This window comes from Emydura macquarii, unplaced genomic scaffold (assembly GCF_026122565.2).
Source record: "Emydura macquarii macquarii isolate MOO-44397 ecotype Brisbane River unplaced genomic scaffold, CSIRO-AGI_Emac_v2 contig_383, whole genome shotgun sequence".
Taxonomy (NCBI): domain Eukaryota; kingdom Metazoa; phylum Chordata; order Testudines; family Chelidae; genus Emydura; species Emydura macquarii.
The window spans coordinates 6978990-6997597 of NW_027130520.1; the positions used below are offsets into that span (position 1 = coordinate 6978990).

At 42.8% G+C, this 18608-nt stretch overlaps 1 protein-coding gene across 1 annotated transcript in view; it reads right to left on the reverse strand.

The window, feature by feature from the left end:
• Positions 1–17551, reverse strand: part of YWHAZ (tyrosine 3-monooxygenase/tryptophan 5-monooxygenase activation protein zeta) — a 32295-nt gene extending 14744 nt beyond the window's left edge. Inside the window, exons 1-2 of the mRNA XM_067537321.1 lie at positions 17418–17551; positions 14427–14730 (exon numbers count right to left, since the gene is read on the reverse strand). Coding sequence (XP_067393422.1) covers positions 14427–14720 — 294 coding nt within the window. The 5' untranslated portion in view covers positions 14721–14730; positions 17418–17551. The remainder of the gene's footprint in view (positions 1–14426; positions 14731–17417) is intronic.
• Positions 17552–18608: the final 1057 nt, after the last annotated feature.

The window sequence follows — 18608 nt, forward strand, 5'->3', positions numbered from 1 at the left end:
AAAATTGCTCCTGTTGGAATGGTGGAACTGTTGATACCAGGGCAACCCTGCCTTACTGTTGTGAGACAGTTCTTGATACCAAAGTAGTATCTTCTGGTATAGTAATGTCTTTCTGGAGGGCTGGGCCAGAGAAGAGGGGAGACTGCAGGTAGGGGAGTAAGATATCCTCCAGAGTCACATAGGTCTCTGTGCACCCCCATGTGCGGGGGGGAGAAAGGAGAGGAGAAGAGAAGTGTCTCGGTCAGCACAGACAATATTGGAGCATCTTTAGTCATGGTGCGTTCCCTGCAGATTCTAGAGTTACACTCATGGACAGCACCAGCAGATGATGGTAATGTTGAATCACTGATGGAACCAAAGGATCCTTCTTCCTGCATGCTTCACCCTCCAGTCTGCATTTTTTTTTTTTGCAGACTAGTTCCTTAGGGTCAGCAAGTAAGGGGTCATTCAACCCTGGTGGGCTTGGGGAAGGAGCACATTTCTTATGGATGGTCTTCAATGGGGATCTGTCCTTGCACCCATGAGAGTGTCCCTTGCTCTAATGGGAAACTCTGGAAGAGTCTTTAAGCTTAGAACTGAGGGCTCTGCTCTTAAGCATGTGCACAGAGGGATGCTGCTTGTTTGGTGAGGTCAATGTACGCAGGTCTCCCTTGTCCATTTCAGAGAAATAATGGCAAAGGCCATGGGGTAAGTTCTCAGTGGAAACAAGCAACAAATGCTGCACTTTGTCAAAATATCAACCTTATCCAGATAGTAGAGGCAGTATTGGTGTTCATCACTGACTGAGAAGGATATAGGGCAGGAGATGCAGTTTTTGAAGCCCAGAACTCAAGACAGTCCCCCGACCATGGGGAGGCAATCCCTGGTCTGGGGAAACAAACTACACAAACTATACTAAAGCCTAACTGTACTAGGCTAAAAACAGCTATTTACAATCTTATTTACAGGCTTTTCTGAAAGTCTGGAGCAGGAGAAGACAGTGAATTCCCAGTCAGGCCACGTGGCAGTAAAAAGGAACTTGGCGAGCATTGACCCGCACTGCCTTTTATATCCTTGCTCGGGAGCAGAAGGAAATCTACTGTGCGGGCCAACAGACACTGCTTGCTAAAATCTTTGGACTAAGGTGCATGGGGGTACCTCACATGTGAAACACACATAGGGACCAGAACTTAAAGAAACTTGGTACATTTCTACCCAAACCCCAGGGAGTTTCAGTACTACCAAGAAAAGAAGAAAAAAGTGAAGTCTATCTTAATAAGATACAATATAGACAGCATCAGCACAAGTTTCACTATTTTGCCAGTGAATCTTCTATGATGAACAGCAAAGGATACTTGTTATGGTTAAGAGTAATGTCCATAATCTGCAGTGGCACGCTGCCACTGCATCATTTAACATTGTCCTGACAGCTTTTTTGCCTCTTAGCTTAGGCTAGATTGGAACTAGTGATCTTAGCTAACAATGATATTGACTGTTCTACTCTGAGAAGTGACCAAAGCAAGAGATCTATTCTTCCACTGTTCCATCAACTGAGAAACCACCAACTAGTTAGTAGAGCAAGGCAAATATACACACCCAGTTTGCACCAATAAAGCCTATATACCACTCAAGATAATTAAGTCCAAAGCAGATTGTGAAGCGTTACAAAGGGATCTCACAAACTAGGTGACTGGGCAACAAAATGGAAGATGAAATTCAATGCTGATAAATGCAAAGTAATGCATATGGGAAAACAATCCCAACTACACATATAAAATGATGGCGTCTAAATTAGCTGTTACCACTTAAGAAAGATCTTGGAGTCATTGTGGATAGTTCTCTGAAAACATCCACTCAATATGCAGCAGCAGTCAAAAAAGCTAACAATGTTGGGAATCATTAGGAAAGGGATAGATAAGAAGACAGAAAATATATTGCCTCTGTATAAATCCATGGTATGTCCACCTCTTGAATACTGCATGCAGATCTGGTTGTCCCCTCTCAAAAAAGATATTGGAATTGGAAAAGGTACAGAAAAAGGCAACCAGAATTATTAGGAATATGGAACAGTTTCCATATGAGAGTTAGATAAGACTGGATCTTTTCAGCTTGGAAGAGAGACAACTAAGGGGGAGATATGATAGAGGTCTATAAAATCATGACTGGTGTGGAGAAATTAATAAGGAAATGTTATTTATTCCTTCTCATAACACAAGAAGGAAATTAAATTAATAGGCAGCAGGTTTAAAACAAACAAAAGGAAGTATTTCTTCACATAACGCACAGTCAACCTGTGGAACTCTTTGCCAGAGGATGTTATGAAGGCCAAGACTATAACAGGGTTCAAAAAGGAACTAGGTAAGTTCATGGAGAATAGGTTCATCAATGGCTCTGAGCCAGGATGGGCAGGGATGCAAAACCATGCTCTGAAGTGTCCCTAGCCTCTGGTTTGCCAGAAGCTGGGAATAGGCGACAGGCTGGATCACTTGATGATTACCTGTTCTGTTCATTCCCTCTGAAGCACCTGGCATTCGCTACTGTTGGAAGACAGGATTACTGGACTAGATGGACCATTGGTCTGACCCAGTATGGCCGTTCTTACACATTGTAAATTTACATGGTGCTTTACAAATGTAGCAGATATGTTTTTCCCCTCCATGAGGGATCACAGTCATCTAATGCAGTTGTTCCTGTTGTCCAGCAAAATAAAGTTAATCTCAGAGAGTTTTATTTATTTTTATTTTAAAAAGTACATTTTGCAATGTAAGTGCTTTTCCTTCATGTAAGCAGTGTACTTACTGGAGTTGTGAAGCTGCGGTCTGGACTGCAGTTGAAGACTGGAAGATAGCAAAGCACTATTTTAAAACTCCATGGGCTGGCGCCTGGGGCCTGAACTACTTCTCTAGAAAGTTGTGTTCATTCACATTTTTTGATGAAACTAACCTGGTAGAACAGGTTCCTTAATTCATCAGAAGATGTTAAGCCAATGCCCTATTTTGGCCAGCTGCTTCTAGTTCTGAGTGTGTACACTGATGAAATTGTTGATGAAGCTTTCAGTAAAGGTGAATATTGCCGCCTGGGGATTCTGGATAATTAATATTGTACCTGAGGAAGGTTTCTGCAGTAGTGTTCTATTTAAAGTATTTCCCTTCTGACAAACAAGGACAAGTCACAAGAAGCGTGCTCACTTGTCCTAAAGATATCAGCTACTCATTAACACCAATATATCTAATTTAAGAGAAAAGTTCTTATGTATTCTATCGTTACTTTATCAAAGGTTTCCTTCCTAGAACACCAAAACCATTGATTACTGCTAAGGTATCCAATGAGTGGAAATCCTAGAAAGTGCTAACATAAAACAGACTTCAAGTTTGAAAGATGTCAAACTTTAGAAGTATCAAAAATTTGAAGTCCTGCATTTGTAAATCTCTCGGACTGATAAAATAAGCTAGTTTAAGAATTCAAATCAGTGTCATTCTAGTTTATAGCAAAACCGATGCCTTTTATTTAACGTTAATATCAAACTTATACTCAAAATTAATTTTACTAGAGAATGAAAGGGATAAAAAGTATTGGAGGAGAATGTATTGCATTTTACTGATAAGTCTTATCACACTTGTCTCTCTCAGTCTGTGCCTTCTTTTACGCCGCCTATTTTTGAAAAAGACCTTCCTATCTCAGTACACTGGGGTATCATCTTCAATTAAATCCCTCCTGAATACCCATTTCTGTGATGCCTACAGACATTGCTGAAAATTTCCTTTATAAACAAGTGCTCTATTACCACCTTCTCAGTCTCATTTGATCCTATATTATAAACCCCTTCAGGTAGGCAATTAGATCTATGTCTTGTACAGCACCAAACACTGGAAACTTAAGTCTGGCTATACGGTGGAGAAATTGACAAGATTTCTTCAGTATTATCAAAGCTGCAGCAGCACTTAAGTTCCAGTCAGGATCAGTGCCCCTGTTGTGTTAGGTACTGTAACATGAAGAGTGTCTGCCCAAAAATGCTTTTAGTCTAAAAAGGCATACAAGTAAAACTATCACAGTTGATGGTAGACCCTTGTCATCATATTAATTCCATCTGCAAAATATCATCCATTACAAAGAAGTTTCCTGCTTCTTTAAGAAGGAATAGTAGGGACTGGAGTAAGAAAGGATCAGATAAAGAGACCAAAAAAAGACAGGAAAGAGCAAGAAACAACAGAAAAAATAAAGGTGGCCAGCTGATGGGTGATTAGTGCTTCTCCATTTGCCCTTCTATGATGCAATCAGTGATAATCAAATACTTTTGAATATTTAGCACATTTTGGTCTCATTTAGAGCTGTAAGACACTTCCCTAATTTCCAGTGTTATTTAACCAAGAACTGGCCACGCATAAGATGAAGTGCAGCATTATCCAAACCACTTGACATCTGGACTCCTCTGAAAGCAATAGCAACTAGGCATTCTACAATATGTGCCACTAGCTGCTTTGCAGCTTAGTGCAAGTATATTTTCCAGCATTATGGATGTGATGTTTCAAATGCACTGCTTAATATCTTTTTCCTCCCTACCAATGAAATAGGAAAGGAACATGTGTTAGACCATCTAAATTGAGTTATTTTTCAGTGCACACACAAAGAGAGTGAGTTCCAAATGGAATTTTATATCAAAGCTTAACTTATGAGCAAGCCAACAGTGCAGGACCATAGCTGTCCCAGTGATATTCCATTTTAGGACTGTACATCTACTTTTATGATAAACGTAGATATTTTCTTCTGCAAGATATACTGTTAAATATACTGAATTTGTAGTTATGACTCTTTCCATCCAGCAATTATTAAAGATCAGTTGTGTCTATGGAGTACGAAATCCATCACTTACAAAATACAAGTTTTCTGGATTCTTTCCATGTATTTGTCTTTCTCCTTCTGCAGCAGAAGAGGTAGAAAACAATTCACACTTGATATAACTTGATAAATGCCAATGGCAGCATTAAAATATTTTATTAATCAAGCTCTCAAAAGCTGAAGCTAGTGCCAATAAAAAGGAATCTTTAAGATGTCAGTTTGAAGATCACATGGATACTATGTACTGTGCATTTCCTCCTCCCTACAGCCAACTTCTAGGGAAAAGCCTCTTCAGATGCTCTTGATTACAAGAATTCTGTCAAGAGATTTAGGCTACCAGATTACTGGTAGAATTAAAACACTTCTACTTTTTTCAGACTAGTAATTATAGCAAGTGTTTTATCAAAGCACCTGTTTTATCAAAACTTACTCATGAGGTGAATTTCACCAACTGTTAAAATCATGAATTCATATGTTTGGGTCCAGAGTAAGCCAGATGTATAAACATATGTGGCAAGTAAAGGGATCTAGTTCTGAAGCACACCTAAGATATGCTGTTCAAATAGAAAATTTATCTGAGCTTCATTAAAACTGGCTACTAGAGGCAGTGTGGCCTGGAGGAATGAATAAAGAATTGTTAGTGAGGCAATCCTAAATTGTAATCCTAGTTGTCACTTGTCTCATTTACCCACTCTGTAAAGTGGAGATATTATATCATGGAGGATTAGCTAGTGTCCCTTCAGTGCTCTCAAAATATGCAATGCTATAAAAATGTCTCGGTATTAAAAGTCTGCATCTCACTGTGCCTTTTTGTCCCTTCAGTAAACACAAGACATCTTCTAAGTTAAGCTCATGGCAAGATAGGGTGTTTCCAATTGCCTTCAACACATTGCTTCTCCAGAACAGAGTTCCTTATACAAGAAACTTCTGATAGTTGAAACAATGTATTAACCTATTTTGATGAGGCATCCTTACAAATGCAGGGCCAAATGCATGTCAAGGGACTGTAAGTCTACCAAGGCTGCCTTCCAAACCAAGAGACATGATCTAGTTATGGGGAGAATCTACAGCCTTCAAATCCATAGCATGGAAAAAGGACCCTTTGGCTTTGGAAAAGCAATACAGCAAGCTCCTCAAGTACCTACTCACACCAGCAAGCAGCAAAAGCACTGATCCAATGCTTAATAAGCAGGGATTTAAAGTTTACCAGGTTTGGTGCTTTACAATCCAAGCATTTGGTTCCCTCTCCCGGTGCAGTACAGAGGTTATCCAATCCTATGCTGCTATCGACATAAGCAGTTCCTGTTCTCCACATTCAAAAGAGCACTTTTTAGAGTCCAATGAAAAATGTCATTTATCCTTCAGTGACTACACTAGACTCTTGGGGTATGTCTAAATGCAATAAAACGCCCACAGTTGGCCTGTGTCAGCTGAATTGGGTTGTGGGGCTATAAAATTGCAGTGTAGTCTGGGCTTCAGCCCAGCCCAGTCCAGTCTCTGGGACCCTGTGAGGGATGGCGGTCCCACAGTCTGGGCTCCAGCTTGAGTCCAGATGGCTACACTCCAATTTTATAGCCCTATAGTCTGAGCCCCATAAGTCTGAGTCAACTGAAATGGGCCAACCGCTGGCATTTTATTTCAGTGTGGAGGTACGCTTGTAGCATTTGAAGGAGGAAATAAGAACAGTTGGTATCTTTATCAGCAGTAGTATAGACTCCTGAGGAGTGCCGCAGTGGAGGTTCCATTAAAAACAGCCTATATTCTAAACTGCACTGCATTTAGGTTTTAAGGATTTTCCATACCTACTCTTTAGAAGATGGGAGCTTCCAGTGAGAAGTGATGCAACTCTGAGTAGCTTAGTGACCCCTCCTCCCCAAGTTGTTGGGAAGGAGAGGCACATGAGGTGCACAAGTACCTCTCTTCTCCCATCTTTCAAGTTAGCTACTGTTGTTGTAAATTGATCTGATGCATCCTATGTAACTTCTGAGAAGGAAAGGAAACTTCCTGTCCTCTTCCCTGTTCTTGGATGAGAGTTCCCCATTCTTCTTTCTGACCACCCCAAGTCACCTTCAGACCTTTGCTGCTCACAGCTTTCACCAGCATGGCAAAAGTGCACTTATCTTGCCAATTTCAGCCATAGACCACTACAAGCAAAAGCAAGCCTCCTATCCTCTACAAGCAGGGGGTCAGAGGGAAAAAACAGTCACAGTATTAGGCAACTGACCAAATATTTGTTATTTTATTTTGCTGTTGTCAGCACTCAGTCACTGGCAAGTTCATTTTTAAGTTCTTGCAAAAGTTATTCTTTGTTTGGAAGCACACACTCAGATGCCTTCATATGTTACCAAGCACTTTGTGTAGTTCTTGTCATTCAAGCTAGACATTAGAGTAAGGCTAGAATTAAAGAGGGAAAAACAAATGCTTATCAGAAAAATGCGTTTTCACTTCCAAATGCTGACTATTCCATTAAACTTGTACTAGCTTTTTTAATGTTCCTGCTTGCACTTACCAAGGGGATCTCTCACACCCAGCCCCTATGGTGATTGATGCAACAAATATATCAAGCTAGATCATGGACAGAACACTTGTTAATATTAACAGTATAGCTGTCCTTTCCTTTGTCCATACAGCTTGATTGTTAAGAATAAGCCACATATCTTGACTGTGCTGGAATCCAGATCCTTTGCTACTGTGTTAGTAAGCCAAAGTTCCATACATTAGCAGAAGAATTAATAGACAGAATCCAATGTAGTCATTCTGAATTATATTACACCAAACGGATATGGGTATTTAGAAATCTATCTCAAACTCAAAAGTTACCTGTGAGTGACATGGAGTTCTGGTTCTACTCTATGATATTGTAGCTGTTAGCAGCATATTAACAGTTTGACCAGGAACCATTTGTTACAGAACTAAAGGAAAACTACTTTGTTATTTTAGCAAGTTCGTACACCTTTGTGATAGGGGAAAAAAAGTTCAGCTACAAACAAGAAGTAATTCTCACAAATTAACTGAGTGAAGTCAGATGGCTCAATGAGTTAGCACCTGCCTCCTACTCAATACTTTAGCAACTATATGGTGCTGAAGCCTAATGGAAATACTGGTTTTTAGACAGGAGGAGACCTCATTTAGAGCCTTAACAGAAAACTAAAAATTTAACAACTATAGCTAGTAATCTCTGTGGAACATACCAGTTACCTCCAATCCATCACTTGTAAACCCAAAAGACTAAATTCAATTCATGAAGTTAGAATTGTTACCATTCTTCAGCATATAATGGTCTAAACTAATTGTTCTAAAACAGGAAAAGGAGATAGTCAAAAACTGTTGTAAGATTTTCAAGAGAACCTAATTAGTTAGGCATCCCAATTATTAGAATTCAGTGGGAGTTGAATGCCTAACTCTCTTTAGAGGTCTTTGAAAATTCAAGTCAAGTTCTAGACTTGAAAACTAGATGGCTAAACTTTGGCTGTGTACTCCAAAAAGCTTTGAGAACACAGGACAAAAAATCTAAACTTACATGGAGACTAAATTTCGAATGTAATTTTTGATAAGATACTAAATGGCCATAATATTACATGCAGTGTACTTCTTTGGAAGTACTGCATATCTTTTCCACCAATAGTTTGTTAAAATCTTTCAAGATGCCACTGTTAAAGTGAAAATATAGTCATGTATGTCCATCTGCAAAAGCACTGAATGGCAACTCACTCCCTAGAAAAGCCGAGTAGTGAAAAGTAATTTTGCTAATGCTAGCCATTAACAGCTGATGCAGAAATATGATTAAGTACAGATGGAATGTGGTAAATTTGAATATAACTAGGTGATGGCATATTAACTACTTACATCTATGCATCTATCAGTGGAATATGAAATTGTCTCAGAATGGCCAATCTCCACAGCTAAGGCTATAGACATTTCTGCTGCACCATATTTTTTGAAAACAAGCATTCACTTGGGTCTTTTCTGAAGCTAGTTATGCTCCTTCATGAACACACACACACACACACACACACACACACTTCAGAGAATTGTATGCCAAAAAAATCCAGGTGGATGATTGAATGCTGCCCTCTTCTTTCAGTTCTGCTAGTACTTGACTTCATTTTACAGTGAGTACTTATAGCAAGTGTAAACAGATACATTTACATGGAGAAGTGCCATTGTAAACCTTTAACCCTGAAATTAGTGAGAAATAGTTGTTGTACAGACACAGTTGAGGAAGAAGGCAGATCATTACCTCATTCAACTAGTCCCTGCATGGACCACTTGTCCCTGGATTTTTTAGTTGAGCAAAACAAGGCCCTAAACTCAACTGCATTTTTCGGTCCAAATTTCAGGGAGTTTTCTAGGTATTAGCAGACACAACTATTGATTTTTATGCAAATTGGGCCACCATAGAAGCCTGATTCAGATAATAATCAGATACCACAGACTTCCTGGTACTACCTACACATATCAGTGGCAGCAGTTCAACTTGCTGTGGGGAGGAGATATTTCTGTCAGAAGCCAGACAACGTGAACCTTACAGGGAGGGTTTGTGGGAAAAGCAAGGGCACAAGTGAATGGACAAAAAGAAGGATGCACAAGGGAATGCAGGTGGGGAGTGGTGATGAGAGAAATAAGGGACCCAGAGGGCAAACAGGTAGGGAGCATGGAAGCAGGGACCTGCAGTCAGGGGAAGGATGGGGAAAGGAAAAACAGAGCCTGGGGAGGGAAGTGAGGGGTAGCAGGGGACACAGATCTAAGCATGGAAGAGTTGCAGGGACTGCCTGAAATAGAAAGGCATGGGAAGATGGCACATAAGGAGCTTAAGAGGGGAATGAAAGAATGCAAGGAGCCCCAAATGTGTGCAATGCACTAGGCTGATAGAATCTATAAAGTATGCAATCCCCAGTACTACTTTCCATTGTAAATTGTCAACTATTGCTCATGTTTTAAGTAACCAATTAGCAATTGGCATAGGCCAATGCTTGTCTGAAGCACCTTACAGCTGTTAAGTGTTTTGAAAATGCTTATACCTGTATACTACTCTGAAGTGCCAAATCCTTTAGAAAGGAATCCTCAACCAACTGTCTGCACAATGTAATGTTGAATACTTAAAAGAATTTCCTACACTTCCTCTTCTGCATTTCAGAATAATTCCAGTTTAAATGGAATTCCAGTTTAAATAGAATACCAGGATAGATAAAAATTGGTTTTTTAATTAATTAAAATTAAATGTGTGTTTATTTTTTCCAAAATAAACCTACCGTATTTAAAATTAAGTTTGAAATTGACAACCTGTGTTGAGGCCTAAATTAAAATAAATTTAAATTAAATACAAAGGTATTTAACACAATGTATGTTTGCTGCCAATTTTTAAAGAAAGTCAAACCTTTGAACCGGTGGAAGTCACTGGCTAAGCAGTTGGAACTTGGGAGTTTGATGATGTGCCAAACCAGCTTTTGACAGCAGTAGCCTCTTCTACAGGTGAAGAGAGAATATTTTCTTCATTGCAGTTTATTCAACTAGTTCAGTTCAATGACTAGTTCATTCAAAGTTAAGAAACCAACTGAGAGTTAAAGGGAAAACAAGCTTTCCTGCTTTTTCATCAATCTCTGAATAAAAATTAGGTGTGAGATGAGATATACTAGTTCTAAAATCTTGAAGGAAGGTGATCAGACAATCAGTTCAACTCACTTACTACAGATAATACTTGTTTTGCTTTTAAAACTGCTTGACACTAATTGCTAGCAAAAATTAATCTAGAAAAAAGTTAAGCTATATAATTCCCTAAATAAATGTAAAGTGGATCCACCTTGTCAGCAAAAACAAACACTAGTTCAGCTACAAATCAACAGGTTTTAATGATGACCAATCAGACAATCTTTCTGTAGGAAAATAACACAATTTAAATCAATTATTTAACTTGCTTTGATTTAAATCAATCCACTCTGGGTATTATCAAGAAACTAAAGACAGGCTATAGTGACCATAATTCTTAAATTAATCTTTATCAAGTTTAAAATTGTAAAACATTCTAAAAAGAATCTGATTGTTGTTAAAATTTTCATAACCAAGAGGAAGAGATCATTACGATGATACCTGAAGAACTTGAAACAGGAAGTGAAGCTTACTGTTGACTAGCCTGGGAAAAACACTTAAGTGAGCTTCCATTTCCTGTGAAAGTTTAAACTCCTGTCAGGTTGGAAGCTTTCTAGATAGTATTTAGAGTATACTAAAGCAAGTTAAAAGTTTGGCAATTCATTGTTCTGTGCTTGGATTTAGTGGTTAGAATATGTATTGTTACACTGCAATTTCCTATCACAAGTAGATAGCACACAAAATACATTGCTACTTGTATAGCAGCAGCACCTTGAGACCAGGACCCCATTGTGCTAGGCACTGTACAAACAGTTTAGAATCCTCTCTATGTAGAGCTTACAACCCAAACAGACATGGAGCAGAAGGGGAAGAAACAGAGAAAGTGAGGTGGCCAGGGCCACAGACGGCAAGCAGCAGAGCTGGGAACCTAGCCAAATCCCAATCCAGTGCCTTAACAACTGGATGTGTTCATGCTATTTATTTCCATCTACTACTTTTATCAACTCCTAGTAAAACTACAAATGTAGTAGCATAAAGCTACAGCAGAACCAACCACTGCCACATTTTGGTACTGTCACAAATACACTAGACTACAGGGCTTCCTCCCCCCCATGATTTCCTATTCTATCAATTTAGTTATTAGGATATCAATTACTTCTGAATTGTGTTGCAATATTTCATACCTTGCAGTGTTGTCTGAATGACCCTGCAAGTACAGAGGGAGATCAGCAGCTTAAAATATCATTTATTTAGTGATCAAGTAGAGTGGAAAAGAAAAGTGAATACATTCATTTAAATGGAGCTTGTTAGGGAAGCACAGGGAGCCTGAGTAGCTTTTGCATCGGCCATGAACTATGTAGAACTGGAACTTCGTTACCTACACTTAAGATCCAATTGTCTATATAAACAGAGTCAGTAACTATATTCTCTGGTCAGCCTCATTGCCCTCTGAAATTAGTTAGTTAGTTATGTGGAAAGTTGTAGGCTATTCTATAGAGTCCAACAACAAAAACTTGTAATTAAAGTAAATCAGGTTTCATTTTCACTCAGATAGTAACATCATGCAGATCCCTATGTAGAAGATGCAGCTAAAAGATGCTGTTGTAGTTGATTCTCTCATCTAGTAACGTGGAGCAAAATGAATGGACTAAATTTTAGTCTTTTTGCCCATCTCAAGTCATGCAGTGTGGTTACAGAAACTTCTTGGTACATACTAGTTAATTAATGAGTCTAAATGGGACATCTTATCAGTCAAGAAACAAGAATACGCTTTTAGCTATAGATGTTAATTCTTTACCTAAAATGTTAACCTTGATAATTAGGTTGCACCTTTGAAAACATTTTTAAAACCCGTCGCATGGATACATGAAAAATAATAGAACTTTTTTTTTTTTTAAACCTAGCTTTTAGAAAAGCAGTTTGTTTTTTTTAAGAAAAGGTCACTACCTAGGCATTGTTTCATCTGGATGGAAGTTCAGTCCAAACATGTTTAGCTTTGATTAAAAATAACTGGACTGGCCACACCCAGATGAGTAAGATTTTAGCTGTCTGAAGTTAGTTAAATGTGCTAAGCAGTAATGATCTAAACATATTTCTGATCACCAAGTACAGCAAATCACAATTTAAAGTCCCTTCTGAAAACTGAAGGATACTGATTGGTGGTTGTTTATTTCCCTTGTTTGTTTTTCCACACACAGATATCTTAGATTAAAACATCCTGAAACAGTTTAAAATTTTAATTTCCCATTTTATTTTTTAGATTGAACAATGAAAACCTTGCTTCAACAGTTTGCTTTTCATGCTTGAGAAAAATACTACAGTGTTTGATTGCAAATACTGTTGTATTTTTCTCAAGCATGAAAACCAAACCGTGAAGCAAGGCTTTCACTGATCAACCTAAAAAAATAAAATGGGAAACTAAAATTGACTGAAAACTGTTGTCTGTAATAAACCTTTTAGCAGAATTTAAGAAATATTTTATTAAATTGTTGGCCTTAAAACTTTATGAACCTAATTTACAAGGCTGAGTTTTGTGTTGGACACTGCTTGGGCATACTTTTAAAAAAATGCTGTTCTCTCCCAACAACACGAGACCTACTGCAATAAAATTGAAACTAGCAGCTTTGGGTATTAGTCCTTAGTTTCCATTGCTTAATCAGATTGAAGCACACCACTCACATTGAGAAAGTTATTTTAACAGTGTCACATCTGTTTAAGTTAGGCAGTACCAGTCCCATAGGCTCTTTAAAGTTATCCTTAAGTTAATGTTAACACACATGAAGCTGTTTGCATGAGTGCTTTTAGTGTGCCAATCACCAAGGAAGCTAGACCCTAAATACAAGTAGACATTCAGAATGATGCTGAAAATGCCATGTTCTCTTTTACACCTTTGGAGAAGTTTTATTCCATTCATTTCAGTTTCTTCTAAGGGATAGTAACCTCCCTATTCATGCAGTTACTATGTACCAGACAAGGCGAAGGTGAGTCAATGACCTTAACAGAAGTTTAAAATAAGGGTTCAGCTAAAGTGTGCACACCATTTTAATCAACACCTGAATGTATCCAAGCTGATTTTACAACATACACTTGTAACTTGAACCCTTATGTCACATAATTTCAGAGAAGTCCTTGGTTTAGTAGCTGTTATTGCCAGCAAAGGATTTCTATCTTGCCACAGATAATGAAGGAAGACATTCACTACCAGTGAGTTCATAGTATACTAGTATTTATGTATTGTAAAGTTTGAAAAATTTAGGTTAGATATTTTGAAAAAAGTTTTTTGGCAACTGAATTATCATATTTAGAAACCTACACATTCAGCCCTCATGTTCTCAAATCCTATTCTATACTGCAAGCCACAAAAGGAGCCGAACTCCAGAGACCACCGTCTTTGTTATAGCTTTTTACCACTAAAAGCTGTAACTTGAAGAGGGCATCAGCAGCTTTGCTACTGCCTCCTCCTCCAGACAGTTTTCTGCATGGCTGAGTCATAACTAACATTACATCATCTCACCCAGGGAGGGGCACAATTTCCATAGTGAGAATTACAACCTCATACAAGCAACACAGTATATTGAAGATTCCAGATACAAAGGCCATCTAGGTTATGCAAAGAACACCTCTTCGAAAGAAACCAGGTTCAAAGCCTCTTAATTAGTTCATTCACAGATAAATATTGTGTTGATATTTTTGCTTATACACAAATACCTGTGTAATAAAAAGATCAATGAAATATAAAGTCTACATACAATAAAGCGTTTCAACAAGTTTGCAAATATGTTAGAGGTGATACCCTTGAGAACTTTAATACAGGTTTTGGAATTATGATTTTAAGGAAGAGAAGTCACGCAGTTATCGCATTTTGTTTTTCGGAAATGGTGGTGTGGGGGAGATTTGGATGCTTTATATAGAATGCCTCAGTTTTTAAGCAAGGGACTGAAAAACAGTAATTTAAGAAGGTCCATATCTATTTACCCTGCAATATTAAGCAAACACGGATTAAATACAGTTTTATCATCTCTCACCAGCACATCATTGCAGATGTCTCTTAGCTCTGTCTCAATTTTCTCTCTGTATTCTCGGGCCATCTGCTGTTTTTTCTCAGCACCTTCCGTCTTTTGTTCAATACTTGAGACGACTCTCCAAGATGACCTACGGGCTCCTACGACATTTTTGTAAGCAACAGAGAGAAGATTCCTCTCCTCATTGGACAACTCAGCTCCTTGCTCAGTCACAGACTTCATGCAGCCTGCCATGTCATCATATCTCTCAGCCTGCTCAGCCAGTTTGGCCTTTTGCACCAGCTCATTTTTATCCATGCTGATTTTTCTGAAGAGGGAAAATAGGAAGGCATTATTCAAACAATATTTATCAAGGGCAAATTAGCCTCATATGTAGAATGTGAGTCTTTTTTAAAATCTGCAATATTCTAGTTTGTCAGCTATGCAACTAAGGCAGAGTAGCTCTCAATACTTGGTCATTTATAAAACCAATGACTTAGGAAGTGTTCAAGCCATGACGTTTCTACAAATTCAAACCTTTTTTTAAATTAACACTTCTACTCTTTCTGGTTTCAAAGATAACCTTCCAAATGGGAAGTGAAGGTGCACCATTTCTGTGCTGTCCCCCAAGTATGTAGACAATTCAAGTGCTTCTTGCCAATACTCAGTGTTCTCTTCTGACTACTTCCAACCATTCAGCAGCATCAAGTTTACCAGTTTCATTATTCTGTTGATTAGAGGACAAACTGGAAGCAGAATCAGTGGCTATTCCAAGGAAGACCCAAACAACCCCAGTCTGGATAGTAGCACAGACCTCCCAACTTCCACAAGAAGTTGAGGCTCTAGAATGAAGAAAAACAACACAGCAGCCACCAAAAGGAATTTTACTTTCAGATACTTACTACCCAGAGGTTGATATCAAAACGTGGGCTCCAATCATACAGACACAGGCAGCTGTGCTAGAAGGGGAGGGGCTGAGCATCTGACCTGGGCATTGCTCTTCAATCTCAGTGGTTAAGTCTAGATGGGCAAATTGCTCAATTTGAGTGAAAACTCCCATTGAGATGCAAGTGTTAGCTGGACATGATTTAGTCCCTTAGCCTTTTTGCATGCCAGGATGGTCAGAATCCACCACCCCCACACTCATTTCATGAGTCTCTGGTTTGTATTATCTGGTAATTATTTCAAGCCCTGAAATATGCACTAGCTAGTAGATTCCTTCATATCTTAACTGATAAGGCTAAAAACTGAAAACTCAATTTAGCCAAGTGTGTTGAGTTTTTATGTTACTTATGCCAATTGCCATCCCACTGATCCCAACAAATTTTGGTTTGGCTTATGCAAGTGTAATATTCCACATAAGACTACTGGGAATTTAATCTGTTGTATTTAAACTCAATGAAAGAAATTTAGACATTTTTCAGAGATCAGGTCACCTCAAGGGTGAGAGACATTTCAGTAGCTGTTTCAACCAACATTGGTGGAGAACAACAGTCACTCTATAATATTTGCTATTGTGGATTAAGGCCTTGATCACACTGCAAACACTGTTAAGAAGCCATTTTACAGAATGGTTTCAGCTGCAGCAATGTTACTACCCAGTATACATGAGACAAGGCAGAGATGGTTAAAACAGTATCTGAAAGCCAGCTTATCAAACTGGGCTAGCCAACTCCAGCGGACTGGCATGGCAGGATCCTCGGCAATACTGCTGCACTTTGACAGAGAAGAAGCTACTTTCATGAAGCACAGCGATGGTGGGAAGATGCCAGTCGATTCCTCTGTACACCAGATCGTATCTCGACAGCATAAAATGGTGCTGCTGGAGCTCACCGCAGCGCAGGGCCGCGTTGGGCGCTTGCAGCCGGCACGGATACACCGAGCGCAGGGTGGTGGGGAACTAGGCGGCTACAACATGAAATCGACACGGCGCGGCGTGGGCGAGGAGGGACAACCGGGCCAGACTCCGCCCGCCGCCCCTCCCGCGCTGCGGCCGCCGCCGCATCCGCCCGGCTCCGAGAGAGGCAGCGCCTCCGCTAGGCTCTTTGTCATGGCGGATTCGTACCAGAGCCCAGCCCACTGCGCGCGTTAACCCCGCTCACCTCCACCCAGCGCCGGGCGGGGCGGGAGGGAAGGAGGGAGAAGGAGGCCGCACCCTCCGCCTCCCGACAGAGAGAGACTGAGGGTGGGGAAAGCCGCAGCCCGGCGCCGCCGCCACCACACGGGCGAGGGCGAAGACCCCCGCCCCGCGGCGCCAGCGCAGTCACCGCCCAAGTGGAGCTGCCGCGGCCGCTCGGGAGCCCGGGCCCAGCGCCCATTACACGCCCCACGGCCGGGGTCCCCACTCCCCAGCAATACCCCAGCTCCGCGCCGGGATCCGGGGCGGGGCCGCCACAGCAAGGCGCTCCAGGAACCCCGCTCTGCCAGGCGGAGGCAGCGCTGCCGGCGGGAGACCACACCCAGCCAGCGAGCCGCCTGCGCCCCCGCCCCGCTCCGGCGGCACCCCCTGCCGGCAGGGCCCCGCCAGCCCAGGTGGGGGAAGGTCGCACCGGCCCCGGAGGGGCTGCGCCCCCCCTGCCCCTCCCATGTTCCCGCAGCCGCCACGGCGGGGAACGAGCCTCAGCCCAGCAGCCGCACCTGCCGGAGCCCGGCCAGAGCAGCGGCCCCCGGCGCCCGCCCGGTGACCCCCTGCCCCGGGTCACACGCTGCTACCCCCTCCTCCCCCAACGGCTCCGGGGCAGCAGCCTGGCAGCGGGAACAGGGAGGGGTTGAGCCGGCCTCACCTGTGCAGTGGAGGCCACGTCCGCAGCGGCGGAATGGTTACCTGGGGGCCAGCTGCCCCGCGCCCTGCCCGCGGAGCTCGGCGCGGCGCAGGGAGCCGCCCTGCTGCCTGCGGAAGGGCCGGGGGAGGGGGCGCTGCTGCCGCCTCGCCAGCTCCTTCCCCCTCCCGGGCGCCCCGGGGAGCGGCGAGGCGCGGGCGCCCCGCAGGGCTGGCGGTACCGTGGGCCCAGTTACCTGTGTAAGGAGCAAGCGGCGGCACGAGTGTCTCTGGGCGGGTAGCCGGCGCGGACTGTGCTGAGCCTCTAGCCCTGCTCGCTCCGCTGCAGCCTCTCTCCCAGCGCCGCACACGGGGTCTCCGCCAATCACTGCGCCGCAACGCACGGGCACCACACTGCCGGTGACGTCAAACGGGGCCATGGCAACCGCGAGGGAGCGAGCGCCTGAGCCCGCGCCTTCCCCTCCGCCCCACAGGGCGGGGGCCGCACCAACCGCCGCTGGCCTCGGCGCGCGAACCCCCGCGGGGGACACGCCTCGCCTCGCCTCGGCCCCTGCCACGGGGGCGCGCCTCTGCTTCGCCTGCCTCCGCCAAGTGCAGTCCGGGAGCAGTGGGCGCTGCCTGGGGGTGTCTGCTCCCAGTCCCGCTCTGGTTCCCTCCCTGTGACCGCCCCCCCCCACGCCCGCTCCTTTTTTCATTCTTTGTCCCACGAAATCGGTTGTGTCCTGGGTCCAGTGACTTCTCCCCCTCCACCCCCCACGGGGAGGGGCCTTTAGCAGTGGGCGGTCTCGTCCGCCCACCTCCCAGCTTACAAATAGTCCTACAACTGCAGCGTGGGTGTGGGAGTGAGCGAGCGAGCGCCTGAGGGGCCCAGTCCGCTCCCCTCCCCTCTCCTGGCGGCAGGGCTGGTGGAGGCCGCGCACCGACTCTCCCTCCTCCCACACAGACCTGCTACAATGCTGCCTGGCTCGGTGGGGAGGGGCTCGGGCTCCCTGGTGCAGACCTGTTCGAACAAGTGCTCTCACTAGCCGGGGAGACTGCCCCAATCCCCTACCCTGGCTAGCTATGCGGGGGGAGGGGGAGTCTCAGATCAGACAGCCCGGTCGGGGGCTGGCTGAAGCTGGGCTCCCATGTGGCACACCACCGTTCAAGGCAGTCTGAGTAACCCTGCAGCTCTTAGAGCACTTAGGAGAGTTGGGCTTGAAGCAGAAAGCTGGTTTGAGCTGTAGCCAAGCTGGGGCTGTGCTATCATCCATCGATCTGAGGTTTATGCTGTGTGTCGACCATCACGCAGAGAAAATCAATAGCAATAGCAGAGTCCTTGGTGGCTTTCCAGGAGTCTCTTTGGCACGTCTCCCTTTATGGGGTCAGATCTCCGCTGCAGTTAGGGTTGAGGGTTTCAGGAGAGCAGGGAAGGAGTGTTGAGAAAG